Here is a 13,815-nt window from a genome sequence, read left to right as displayed (position 1 = left end):
CACAAATCGCCCCTAAAGGGATAGTTCAGCCATTCTGAAATGGGCTTCTGTAGAAAAGTTTTACAGGTACGTCTCAATGAATAAGAATATCATCAAAAAGGTAAACAGATATACTGGAGACTCCTTCCACACAGTGATACCCCGGGGATGGCAGGTCAGAGACGTCGGCCTCACGGACACAGACACAGACGACATCAGCGGTCACCAGGTATCATCGTTTATTTGTCTGCAGAGTCCTCCAAATGTACAACTCATGACATTTACAACAAACATTTATGTTTATAGTATTTTTACGCTGTTACTATGGATACATCTCCACCGGCATGTGTCTAAAGTAGCTCACAGATCAGATAAATAACCATTCATACCATAAAAAAAGTGTTGGCCCGGACCAAGGAACAGTGTCGGACACGCTCACACCTGCGCTCCAACAGGAAGTCAGAGAGCACAGCTTCCTCCTACCGGCTTCTTGGCCAGCTGTAAAGCTGCGACCACACCCCTGGTTTTCTGCCTGTAAACATGATTTCCTACGGTCCAAGTCAGTCCCCCGCAGTGGCATGTATCGATTCCCTTTGACAGACTCTCCTCTGGCGAACAGAATCGTGCTTCCTGCCGCAACAAACCGGGGAGCAGATTTGTCGACGTTCTTCTCCTAAAACCCGGTCGTGAAACTCACCAAGGTTTCCAAAAGCTCTTACCAAAAATGGAGATTTAAAGAAAACGAGTCGTTTTTTGGTGCATTTGCCTTGACTTGAGATACGGAGCTTCTGAGAATCAAAAAGGTAGCAGCCGATTTTGCCTGCGCTCACTATCACTCCGTCATAAAAACAATCATGGAGCCATTTTTACTGGTTTTTTTCACCCTCTATCTCACTTTGTCCTGATCCCGTCACCATTAAACCGGACTGTGGGCTGAAATGGTTAAAGTAGTATCTCACTAGGCTGCAACCAGCCGGCAACTCAAAGTTAGGCAAATGTTCATCTGCAGCCTCCCTGAACTCTGGGAGAGCTGCCATGTTTGAAACTCACGGCCTAATTCTGCGCGCACGGCTTATAAAGCTGCATTAGAGGCCACGCACATTATTTTGTTGTCCTTGTCATACCCGCCTTCAGCTTACTTTGTTCCCTCTGTGGCACCTTTCTGATTTAATCTACTGGAGTACGCTTTAGAAATTAAGATTTTAAATAATTATTATTCATCAGCGGTGTGTTTTTTTTTTTTTTTTTTTTTAAACGGGGACATTCAGGCCTTGGCCTCGGATATTTTCTCTCGGAGGAGAGAGGAGTCAAAACATGGCTCCAGTGCTCTCTAGACATCAAACCGAGAAGGCTCCGAGCTGGGTTTGAGACGACTCTGTGACTATTTTGAGAGTAAATTTGTTACAGTAATTTTTTTGGGGACCTCTACATCTCTGCATAAGCTGCGGGACATTCAGGAGACATTCTGGAGACTTTCTCATGAACGCCGTGAGATACCACCTTAATGTTGACCTTTCTAACAGAAGCTGGCCCGACTGATTCCTTAACTCTTTCTCACGAAATCCGACTCGTTTAAGGTCCTGTTTCAGTGTTGGGTTGTATATTTATTTTGGTGTGTGTGTGTGTGTGCATGGGGGTCTATTTCCTCTGTCCAGCTGCTGGATCCCGTCAGGACGACAGCAGAATTAAAAAGCTAAAACCTCTCGATCCAAGTCTTTAAGAACATGTGCAAAAGAGGAGAGTACAGGATTCGGGGTGTGGGTAGAGAACAGGGAGGGGGTGTCAGAAAGGTAGCATGAACACCGTCACAGCTTCAACAAGACAAAAACATGCACAGCTTCTAATCAATTTATACTCGGGCTACATGGGACATAACTAGGTACATCGTGGAAGGAGGCTTTTTTTATAAAAGGACAGAAAAGAATCACAAGAAAAGCCTTTATAATGTTTTTTTTTTCTTTTGTGCACATTATGACTGGTGGGTGGGTGGTGTCACAGCTATGGTCATTAAAGAGTGCCGTCTCTTCTATTGCGTCAGGCGGTTCGCGGCGCCTCGGCTCCCGCCGGGCCACAAGTGGCAGAACAAACATGCACGAGCAGAGCTGGGGACTGGGTTGTTGTTTTTAAAGTTAGCGCACTGGTGGGATCAGTGGTCACGAGTCACCGGACTGACACGGGAGGAGATCGGCCTGCCTCGACGCCCGCCGCAATGAAACTAACTTTTATGGCTTTCAGAAGGAGACGGTTGGCGTCCCGTGGGCGATTAAAACGGTTCAGTTTCGGGTGGAGTCGTTCCCCCCCCCACGCTGAAACGTGAAATCTAATCAATTAGAAAATGTTGATATTGAATGATGTGTATTAAGCACAAAGTATTGCACATCAGTCTAAGCCTAGTGGAGGTGGGCGGGGAGTCGGTGACTGTGGCTGGCAGTTAACTCGATGTGGTACCTTGGCACATGACGATGGGACACGGGGGAGAGGAGGGACAGCAGTCATTAGGTGTCAGCTGGGTAGTTAGGTGGGTCGGCAGGCATTCGGGTGGGTGGGTGTTTGTGTTTTTTTGGGGTTGGGGTGGGATTGAACACAGTCATTTAGCTCTGTGCAGTTAGTCGCTGCTCCGTGAGCGAGGCCTGATGTGATACCGTCTTGTTTTCGTGAGCCCTCAGCTTGGACACCACGTCGATGAAGGCCAGGCTCTGGACCTCTTTGTGAAGAGGCTCTGAAAACCAAACAGAGAGGAGGAAGTGAACTCTCTGCTTCAGATATTAATACAGCTCAACAATCCCTACGACATGCAGATGTGTTTGGGTTCAATACAGCACTCTGCAAAACCCCCACAGAAGACCTGCGTGTTCATAACTATCCCTCCTGAAGTCAAAGCTTTGAAGCAGCAACAGCATGAAGTCTCTTCGGCTCCGTCTAACCCCAGGAGTTGTGTCCAAACTGCTCCAGATCTGTGCCGCTCTTAGATGCAGATCAATCTGATGGTACCCTGACAGCTCACTCAAACAAAGCTTTATTTCTCATAAAAAGGCGTTCAGTAAAAAGCAGCTGGCTAGTGTATGTCAGCGGGCTTTTAGTGGGTGATAAAGTAAACAAAAAATGTGTGTTGTTTGTTTAGCAAAGATTTGCTGTTTGGTCATATTTGTTGGTACCCTTAAAGAGACAATCTTTGAATTATAATCTTGCTTCAAACTAAGTGTTGGACCTCAATTAGTACTTCCTCCAGGCCAGAAGCAAAATGACTCCATTAAAGCTCATAAACACGCCCACAACTTCGGACCAATCACACAACACTTGGCTCAAACCTTGTGTCACGAAGGGGCGGATGAAGCTGCTTTGGGGATAAAAACGATGCAACTGTCGTCACACGACCAGGTGACTGAGAGCCGACTTTGTGACTTCTCATGGAGGATGGAAAGGCCTTTAAAGGTCATTGAGAATGCAACTGGAAACCTTGTTGTCACCAACTAACCTCCAACATTCCCAGTGAGATACTGACTTCATGGTTTCATTTAAAGCACATTTATACCAACAACTACTGTGCCAGAGGGCTGCAGGTAAAATGAAAGGTTGAGGAAACAGTGAATGTAAGGGTTGGGCTTCAAAGCAAAGGGGGTGAATAGATTTGCACGCACCACTGTTTAGTTTGATAATCTTTTTAAAACAAGTTTATTTTCTCCAACAAACTTCAATAATCCGGCATGTTTTTGGAAGGCCCTTTTCTTATTACCACATTATTATTATTAAATACGTGCCATCCAGTAGGTGAGTACGTTCGGGGCTTACCTGAGCCCATGACTGCACAGATGAGGATCATGGAGTTGTATTTAATCTCCGGTGCGCTCCGCTCGTCTGACAGCAGCTTGTGGAGAACCGACACCAGGTTGGCTCCAACAAAGTCCTTCTCAGCTGCAGCTGAAAACAAAAAACACAGAGAGACCGTTGGTTTCCTACAGGAGATTCGATGGGTGCTGAGAGTCTGCCGGCGCGCTCTGCTGTACCCCCGAGGGGGGAGAAAACTCTTTTTATAAAGCAACCAGATCTCAACTGTGATCCCACGCCAGCCCTGAGACTGTCCTCCAACCGCAAGCTGCTCCTCTGCTTGTCCATCCGTCACCATCTGTCACCGAGAACTGAGCTGGACGTGTGTGACGGCACAGCGTTTCTGTTTTTAGAGGTTTTTCCTGAGGTGGTGTGGGCGTCTGTCAGAGTTCGAACCAAACAATCGTGTCCCAACCCTGACCCCACTGTCAGCTTCAGGAGGGCAGCACCGTCACTTCTCATTACATATAAGGCCTTGTATTTGTCGAAGGAATGCCTATCATCCCAGGCTTTTAGACTAAAAACCATCTTATGAAGAGAAATGATGGAGTTGTCATCATTCTGGTTAAACCTGGACATAACATTCTGTGCAGCATCACGTCATATTGCCAGATCTTATGTCACATCTCTTGTATGTGTTGTGAATGACTCTACAACCTCACCATATTTAGATCAGATTATAGTTTCTTTTTTTTTATTTTGGCAGTTTTGTGTTAATAAAATAAAGCAGGCGAAGATCAGAGAGAAATTGGATTTGGATGCTTCTGTCACCAGTCTTACCCAAATCCAGCGCCGCGATGAGACCCAGAGCCACCAGCGCTTCGTTCTGCATGATCATGTGCTCACTGGTTGCCATGGTGACCAGGTGCTTCACCCCTCCTCCCTGAATGACAGTTCTGACAACTTCCTAAAAGCCACAATGACAAAAACAGCACTTCCATAAACCAATAAATCCACGTACATCTACAGTTTCACATCACAGTAAATCACCAACAAACTGTAAATGGTCTGTTGGACTTTACTTATTTTAGCTTTTAGTTATAGTTTTGCTGTTTTTAGCTTTTATCAGGTTAAAACTTGATCCCTGATCTCCATATAGGCGATTAGATCCTCACCCTCATCCCTGATTCATGAGGCATGGCAGTCTTGAGATAATGGAGCAGATATGTAACTTTTAGGTGTTTGAAATCTTTAGACACTGTCATTTTTAAGATTCTAATTTAGAGCTGTCATTTTTTATGTGTTATTCTCATTTTACTTACACACCTAATTAAGGTCCATGATAGTAGTGACTTGTTATGGTTTTTAGTAAAACCCTTTGTCTGAGCCGTATTGGGAGGTAGAAGCCTTGGTAAGCAAATTAGCCGTTAGCTAGAAATCCTGTAGTCAGCACATCATTAATGTGTTACTTCAACCTGTAACAGTGCCTCATCCCAATGTTCCTGACAAAAATGATAAAATAAATAAATAACCTCAGTTATGTGCTACTTTGAGCTTCTGTTCTACTTTTTTTTTATTATTCTTCAACAAACCTCCGACAGGTCATTCAACATTTACACAGCAGTGCTGTAGACCAGTGCTCCTTGAAGAACACTATCCTGCATGGTTTAGAGGTTTCTCCGCTCTTCAGCAGGTCTTCAAGTTCTGCAGAAGCCTGTGAATCACTCACTCACTCAAATCGGGCACGTCAAAGCAGAGAAACAACTGAAACATGCAGGATAGCGGTCCTCCAGGACGGGAGTTGGGAATCACTGTTTGATCTACTGCAGATCATCCTAACGGCATTAGTTTATAACATGGGCTGGAGCACGTCTTACCTTGGACTTGCTGTGTCGAATCAGAGCTGAGAGGAGCCTGTTGGACTCGCCCATCACTCCTGCGTGATCTTTGGCTTCACACCACTCCACCAGCCTCTCCACCAGCTTCCCGTTGGTCCCCAGCTGCTCCGCAGCCTCATCTGGACCGACACACAGCAGCGAGAAGGGTTACCGACGGGTCCGAGTCATTTCCAGAGCTAATCTGTTGTCTTAAAACATCTCCACTCTTTAAAACTCCACAGCAGCTCGTGCAAACACTATTAGGCAAACCTGTTGGTTTGCATGACTTGGTTCGTCAGGTTCCACTGGGCTGCACCAGAAGTGCTACAGCTCGCTGCTGCTGCTGAAATAAATGTAATGCCCTAAACTGGGGCGATGCCTAAACTGAAATTTTTGAGACTGCAGCCATTTTAAGACGACAACAATTCACTCTGGTCCTAGCTACAGTCAGACTAGCTGTTAGCTCATCAGTCCTGTCAGAAATAAACTACATTTCTACAAACCGAGGTCGTTTCAACATCACTTTCCTACAAACCCTGCTTCAAAATGGCCAGAATATCCATTTAAATCTTAGAATGAATTAAGGGGAGAACATGTTACTCCCTGTTTCTGTATTTTACGTTAGTTTTTGTTAAATAAATAAATAATGGCATGAGGTTTTGCCGTGTTTTACTCACTCCATTTTTAGACGTTCTAAAGAGTAAAACCTTGGACCAGGAAGGTGATGGCTTCACTTTAACACGACTGTGCTGACTGGGATTTGGAGAAAATACAAATCGAACTGAAAGGAGCAACAATAAAACCGACCTTGCGTATCGATGAGCATCCGTAATGTTCCCAGGAGTTTGAACTGGACCGGAGGCATCTCTGATTGTAAAAACTTCAGCACTACTTCTGCCACCCCAGCAGACAGCATCTTGGACTTGTTGACCACTGCAGAGAGGACAGAAATGTAACATTTTATCACTGTTTTACATCCCACCCCTTTACGATGATCTGGGTGGTCCTACCTGCTTTGTTTTATATTAAAATACATTTGGACAAAACTAACCAGTTCTGTTTATATATATATAAGCTCCTCTGATAAAAATCAGACCAAAACACTTTTCTAAACCCATTTTATCCAACAGCAGCCTGCGATAGCTCAGATAATGTCTGAACAAACCTAAACTCTGAGGATATTATATCACAAACTGCTAATAATCTTCCTCCTCTTCACCAGTAAATGTAATCAGACAGATTTGCTTCATCAGTCTGACAGATACAGCTGAAACCTGTTAGGATTCCCAGAATTACTTGTATTTCTTTTTCAGAGTCACAAGTTTCCTCACATCTTCTCAGTATTTGGTAGCATTGTCTGTAAACTGCAGGACTTGGGTCAAACGTTTTGAGTTTCCTTCCACAAGCTGCCCTCAGTAGTTTGCTGGCATTTTGTCCCATTCCCAGTGAGACGCTGTCAGTGCAGGTTTAAAGGAGAGAATCTGTACGCGGAGCTCGCTCAGAGGAAACATTTCTCTCTTTTTCCCTCTTACTTTCTGGCCTGATGTGTTTGCGATGGAAGGTTTTATTTAGTGCGGCGCTGACAACTCGGTCTGACACAAAAATAAGTGTAAATTTCTCGCAGCTGCTGACAGATGGGTACGTTTTCACCAGCAGAACATTAGTAGGAGCTGCTTTGGGTGGCTGTGGCTCGGTGGCTAGAGCAGCCGTCCTCCTATGAGAGAGTTGGAGGTTCGAATACTTGGAGTCAGCCGTAGTGCCGTAGTGTCCCTGGGCAAGACACCGAACCTCTCATTGCCTCTGATGTGCCCCATCAGTGTATGAAAGCAATCTGAAACACTGATTAGTCTCTATAGGATGATTTATTCAGATTAGCTTTATAGAGATGTACTAGACTGCTGTATAAATGTGTATGGATGGAGAAATGAGGGCACAGATTGTGTTGTAAAGCACTTTTAGTAGCCTGGTTGGCTAGAAAGGGGCCATATAAGTACAGTCCATTTACCATTTGTGAATACAACATTGAGAAGAAGCAGGTAGAGGGTGACCCAGGCATCCTCATGCAGCAACTCACCAGGTATAGCCAGGTTCCGCAAGGCGCTCAGCGCTGCGTGTTGTACAGTAACGTTTCCTTCTTCAACATGGCGATCTAACAGCTCCAGAAGCTTCTGCACAATACCAGTGTCCACCATATGGATGCAGTTTCCATCTAAGCAAAGATACACATACAGTTTGACAACATGGCTCGAGAGCGTTAAGACGGCTGCTGGAGCTCAACGTTTTTATTTCACCGTTCAAATAAAAGGTACATCTTACAGTTAAATATTTCCTTTTGGGGATGAATAACGTAGTCATTCAGTGCTTTACAGAGCAGAAGGTTTGAAAGATTAACAACACTTGTAAGCACAAATAGGAAGAAACAACAGTAGGTGTTTTCAAAACGGTAAGCAACAGTCCAGCCTGGATGTGACAGAGGTTTTTCAGCACTGCTTTGGTGCAGGATGGTCCAGATCAGGGGTGGGCAATCCTGGTCCTCAGGGCCACTATCCTGCACATTTTCCTTGTTTCCCTGCTCCAACACACCTGATTCAGAGGTTAAATCACCTCTTCATGTTCTGCAGAAGCCTGTTAATCACCCATTGATTCAAATCAGGTGTGTTGGAGCAGAGGAACAAGTAAAACATGCAGGATGGTGGCCCTCCAGGACCAGGGTTGGCCACCCCTTGTCTAGATGTTGGGAATATTCTCCAGATCAAACAATGTTTTTTTAAAACATTGTTTGATCTGAGGGTTTAAAAGCAAACCCAACGTGACTCCAACCTCAGCATTCAGAGTGAAAACATGTTTGACTAATGGATCCCGGAGATTTTAGCGAAACAGGAAATTATTTCTGCAAACAGAAGAATTAAAAAAAAAATAACTCAAACAGTAACATCTGTTTACCTTTCTGCACTGTAAAAGCTTGTGGCTAGTTTTGGATTTCCTTCCAAATGATTCTCAGCTACAACCACGTCACATTTTAGCTCAATATCTGTAGAATTGACTGAGATGTTTGCTGTGGCAGCCATCTTGAATGAAGCTGACTCCGAGAGTTAATCAGCTGTAGATGTATATCCAATGATTACTTTCTGCAAGATTCATTAAAACGTTTAAAACATCCTGGTCACAGACAAACACACCTTATCTTCCACGTTAGCCTTTCAGTGGCAGGTGCTAAAAAAAGGCGCATCCTTCACTAAGGTCAGTGCTATACAAAGAGAATTTTAGTTGGTTCTTCTTTTATTTATGCACCAGCGCACAGCTCTTCAGTGTTTGTGTAACCTTTCCCCAACACGTCTCTGGTCTCGCCTGTGGCGGAGGAACAAACCGTACCGTTGCGGGCGAAGTTGGCGATGGCCAGCGCCCCAGCCAGCTGCAGCTGGTGGTTGTGGGACGGTATCCAGGACAGGACCCTCTGGAAGACGCTGCCCTTTCCTCCCTCGAACAGCTTCTGCATGGACTCATCTGGGTGAAGGAAGGAAGGAGGACAGTTGACAGCTGCTCCCAGCCACGCTGAGTCATCGCTGGGTTGCTAATAACGAGTGCTTAGTTCAGGTTCATCAGATATTTATGATGCGTCTAAAAACTCTCATACGAGCTGCTGAGAGGGCACAAAGAGAAACCTGCGTGTATATTTACATCCACCCCATGTTTAGGTTTATTCTGCTGCAATTAAATATTTACATCAAGGGGATTAATTATTCATCAGAGCCAGACAGAGGGCTCTTCAGCTACAGCTGCAGCGTTTCTACAGATGCACGGTGGGATTGGCTTATGATTGGCACTGGGCCGATTTCAGCTCGATCTGCTGGTAGGACCCTTAAATATTCAAGATTCTTCTGGTCCGTGAATGCACCATATGTCAGGCTGGCAGCAGGGGTGTGAAGTAAATTAGCTTTTTAAATGCATCACATTGTGGACATGGAAGATTCATTTGATTTGGTTAGCATCAACCTGTGCTGTCACCGTGGTGCTGTTTGACCCAACAGAGCTGCCGTAGCTTCCTGCAGCAGAAGTGTTTTTACATTTTTATCTTTTTCTTTGCTGAACACTGAAGAATATCTGTCTGTACGTAAAAGATGAAGTTTTCCTAACACGACTGTCTTCAGTAATGCTACAAATCCAGCAAGTGATGGAGCCTAAAGCCAAACCCTGCAGTTTACCTCCAAGAAGCAGGAGAACCATGAGGTCGGAGGCGGTCTTGAGTTGGGCGATGTCCTCCTCCCGCTCTCCGTCCACAGTCTGAGCTACCACCTCCAGTAGACACTCCACCAGGCCCGCCTCCACCAGCTGCAGCTTGATCATGTCTGACAGGGCGAAGGGACAACACAGGGACAAGTCAACAGGACTGCACAGCATGTGAAGCATAAAATATCGATTTAGGATCCATAGTTTCCTGTATTTAGCAAAACAAATACAAAGGTCCGAGCAAACAGTAGCTACTGTTGGCTGCTCTCATATTTCTGTCCATGTCTGCAATCATATCAGCTTGTAATCTGCTCTAATAAAACACTTTATTGCGGGTTATTTACCAAGACAGCAGTCTGACCCAATCCTAATATTTACCTCATAAAAGATGTGTAACTACAACACTAAAATAAGAACAGCTACTGTCTTTTTGTAGCCACTGTCCTGATTCAAACATTAAATACTAAATTTAAAACATGTTCTGATCAGATCTGAAACACCCCTGAAAAAATGTCTCTCTCTGCCTTTTGATGTCAAGTTTTTTGTAATGACCTTTAAAGAGTAATCTCCAACAACTGTTACCTGGTAAAGGTGAAAACTTTATAAGGATGCAATAATAAGCATAAACAATGTTCTGTTACAGAGGCTTGAACATAATATTAGATTTATAGGAACAGCTCTAAAATGGTTTAAATCATCTTTATCTGATGATTCCAGTTCATTAATGTTAATAATGACTCTTCTTCATACACCAAAGTTTGTCATGGAGTTCCTCAGGGTTCAATGTTTGGACCAGTACTCTTTACTTTATATGTGCTTCTATTAGGTAAAGTTATTAGATAGCATGATATAAATTCTCATTGTTAAGCTGATGATACTCAGTTATATTTATCCATTAAAACCTGATGAATCCTACAAGTTTCTCAGAGTACAAAAATGTCTTAAAGATATAAAAACCTGGATGACTCTTAATTTTCTGCTTTTAAACTCAGATGACAGAGGTTGCAGTTTTTGGATCTGGCATTAATTTGGCCTCCAGCTCTAATGTAAAGAACCTCGGTGTAATTTTTGACCAGGACATGTCCTTTAACTCCCATGTAAAAAATGTTACCAGGACCCTTTTCTTCCAGCTGCACAATATCACTAAAATTAGAAACATCTTGTCCCAAAATGATGCAGAAAAACTGGTCCACACATTTCTCACACCTAGGCTGGACTATTGTAACTCCTCATTATCTGGGTGTCCAAAAAACTCTTTAAAGTCTTCAGCTGATCAAACAGCTGCTGTCAGAGCTCTAATGAGAGTTAGGAGGAGAGATCAGATTTCTCCAGTTTTAGCTTCCTCTCAAACTCAGAATAGAATTTAAAATCTTACTTCTAACATACAATCCTCTCAACAAACAAGCTCCATCCTATATTAAAGATCTTAATATTCCATGTTTTCTGTAACAGAGCACCTCTTAGACTGCAGGTCTACTTGTGGTTCCTAGAGTTTCTAAAAGTAGAACAGGAGGCAGAGCTTTCAGTTCTCAGCTCTTCTCTTGTGGAACCAACTTCCAGTTTCTGTCTGTGAGGCTGACACCCTGTCTACTTTTAATCAGACTTAAAACTTTTCTTTTTGATAAATCCTATAGTTAGGGATGGATTGGGTTTCCTGTGCTATCCTTTAGACTGCTGGAGGACAAACTGACCACATTTCCTCACTCCACTGTTGTCTTTACTCTCTCTACTCTCCATGTATTTGTAATTATTGCTGGCAATAAAGCAGATTTTATACTTCATGAAATCTGCTCCCTCTGACGTAGCAGACGATGTTTTTTACACCAAGACAAACTCAACTGTCGATCTCCAGGAAGCCACTCCCCATGCAGTGCCATTATGGGACACCAACAAACACAATGGCGTGGCGTGGCGATCAGTTTGGTTTATGTTGTAACAACACCATGATAATCACAGAGATGGAAGTTTATCAGTTGATCAGGGAGGAGGACACGTCTTATTTCAGGATGTCGGCTGTCATTTTGACGACTATCGAGTTGTGCCGTCCGTCCAGCAGCACCCACACACAGCATGCCGGGCTCTGATTAGTGATCACACTGAGGATATTGGAGAACAGAAGCTCCCAGCAGCAGTGACCATGGCCACACTGGTTCCTGAGTCAAAGTGAAGATCCGACACAATCTGCTGATCTTATTAATTAGATAACTTTGAATTAAATTTGCCTTTTGTAATCACTGAATCTACTGTAGTAATTAGATTGAATCTGGAGCAGTTTTGGAGGCATTACTATATAAATGAGCTGAATTAAAACTAAAAACATGGATCAAACAGTTGATAGAATGTGTAATTATGAAGAATGTTACAAATACAGCTTTAACTACATGTGCAGGCTTTGACAACAGAAGTTACAATAAAAAACAAACAAACAGATTTTAGAACTAATACACAGACTAAGAAGCTGTTTTTGCGTGTTGGTTAAAACATAAACAGTAAAATAGTTGATAAATGTTACTCCTTCAATCACATACGGCCTGAGGGCTTTGGGAAAAATATCTTCCAATATTCCAGTCTTTTAAGAGTAAAGTTATTCAAACTTGAACATATTAAAAACATTTAAAAAACCAGCAATATTACTCCTAAATTATTGCTGTCTCACCATTACAGCTCTGTGTTTTTCATGGAGTCTTAAGTTGTTGCTCCTACAGAAACCTAATGAACAGCCTGCAGTGTGACAAATGAACGAAGGAGGGAGGTTTCTCTAGAGGACAGTTAAGTAGGACGTTGTCCTGGAGACTGACTGTGTGGGAACACTTAGGAAGATGCTCTCTCTGCTGGTTTCACACACACACACACACACACACACAGGTTTGAAAAAGAGCAGCTGAGCAAACACAGGAGCTGTCTGTCATGACTGTGCAGCCGGTCTGGGAGGCATGACTCACTCAGAGGATCACTTACTGTACAGAAGGTGGTGTTGAAAACAGGAGCACACTGATTCCTCTCACTGCTTTCAAATTGAAATATCCAGATTTATTCTCTGGCCTGACTTTAAGAGCCCTGTGACAGTTTTAAAACAAAGGAAAAAGAAAAAGAAAAATAAGGTAATTCTTCTTACCATTCTCAGCAAGTGGAGCCAGAACCTCAAATATCATTTCCTTCTTCTCGTGCTCCGTCTGCTTCTGGAAGAGCCGCACCAGCTCCTCGGCGATGTTGGTGGAGGCAAACTGCTCTTTGCTGGACTCTGAAGGAGGATAGGACAGGAAGAATGTGGCTTTGGTTTCCAAAAGTTACACACACACACGTTCACGGATACTTCGCACGACCGCAAAACAATGGAAGGTCTGAAATTATAACCAAATTTTAAAAAAAGACCAACTCAAACACACACTCTCTTCGTTTGATCAAGATCCCTTCAGTTTGAGGCGACACCAGGCTGCGCTTGATGCTACAGCTGGCTGCTGCCGTCAATAATATGTGCTGGCAAATAACCACAGACCTTTATGTAAACAAACATACAGTGAGAAACTGATGGTGGTGGAAATGTTTATGAAACAGTGTCTGCAGGACAAATGTTAAAGGTTGGATGTGCTTTAAGGCAGAGATCTGCTTTGTTAATATATATTCGTTAAATTTCAAGCAAAGTCTTCTTTTTAATCAGTTAATTAAACGACATGCATGAAGAATGAGACTTTAACGGCCACTTAAGAAGCTGCTCCAGAGATGGAGGCTAAGCTATCTGTTTTATTTTAATCAATCAATCAATCAAATTTTATTTGTATAGCACATTTCAGCAGCAAGGCATTTCAAGGTGCTTTACATAATTAAAAAACAAAATAAAAACAGCATGTGACAATGAATAAACAGTAAGAAAGAGACAAACATCAAAACCCCGCACTCTAACCCTAATTTAGCCATAAGCAACTCTAAACAGGTGGGTTTTAAGTTGAGATTTAAAGGCACCCAGTGT

At 43.3% G+C, this 13,815-nt stretch overlaps 1 protein-coding gene across 2 annotated transcripts in view; it reads right to left on the bottom strand.

Moving 5' to 3' along the window:
• Window positions 1–203: 203 nt before the first annotated feature.
• Window positions 204–13,815, bottom strand: part of rap1gds1 (RAP1, GTP-GDP dissociation stimulator 1) — a 39,449-nt gene continuing 25,837 nt past the window's right edge. For both annotated transcript variants that reach the window (XM_017427054.3, XM_017427055.3), the window contains 9 exons: window positions 12,964–13,089; window positions 9,824–9,967; window positions 8,994–9,125; window positions 7,696–7,830; window positions 6,429–6,554; window positions 5,622–5,761; window positions 4,585–4,711; window positions 3,769–3,897; window positions 204–2,698 (listed from right to left, as the gene is read on the bottom strand). In XM_017427054.3, the coding sequence (XP_017282543.1) occupies window positions 2,571–2,698; window positions 3,769–3,897; window positions 4,585–4,711; window positions 5,622–5,761; window positions 6,429–6,554; window positions 7,696–7,830; window positions 8,994–9,125; window positions 9,824–9,967; window positions 12,964–13,089 (1,187 nt within the window). In that variant the 3' untranslated portion in view covers window positions 204–2,570. The remainder of the gene's footprint in view (window positions 2,699–3,768; window positions 3,898–4,584; window positions 4,712–5,621; window positions 5,762–6,428; window positions 6,555–7,695; window positions 7,831–8,993; window positions 9,126–9,823; window positions 9,968–12,963; window positions 13,090–13,815) is intronic.

This window comes from Kryptolebias marmoratus, linkage group LG7 (assembly GCF_001649575.2).
Source record: "Kryptolebias marmoratus isolate JLee-2015 linkage group LG7, ASM164957v2, whole genome shotgun sequence".
Lineage (NCBI taxonomy): Eukaryota > Metazoa > Chordata > Actinopteri > Cyprinodontiformes > Rivulidae > Kryptolebias > Kryptolebias marmoratus.
This window is presented reverse-complemented; position numbering and strand designations above follow the sequence as displayed.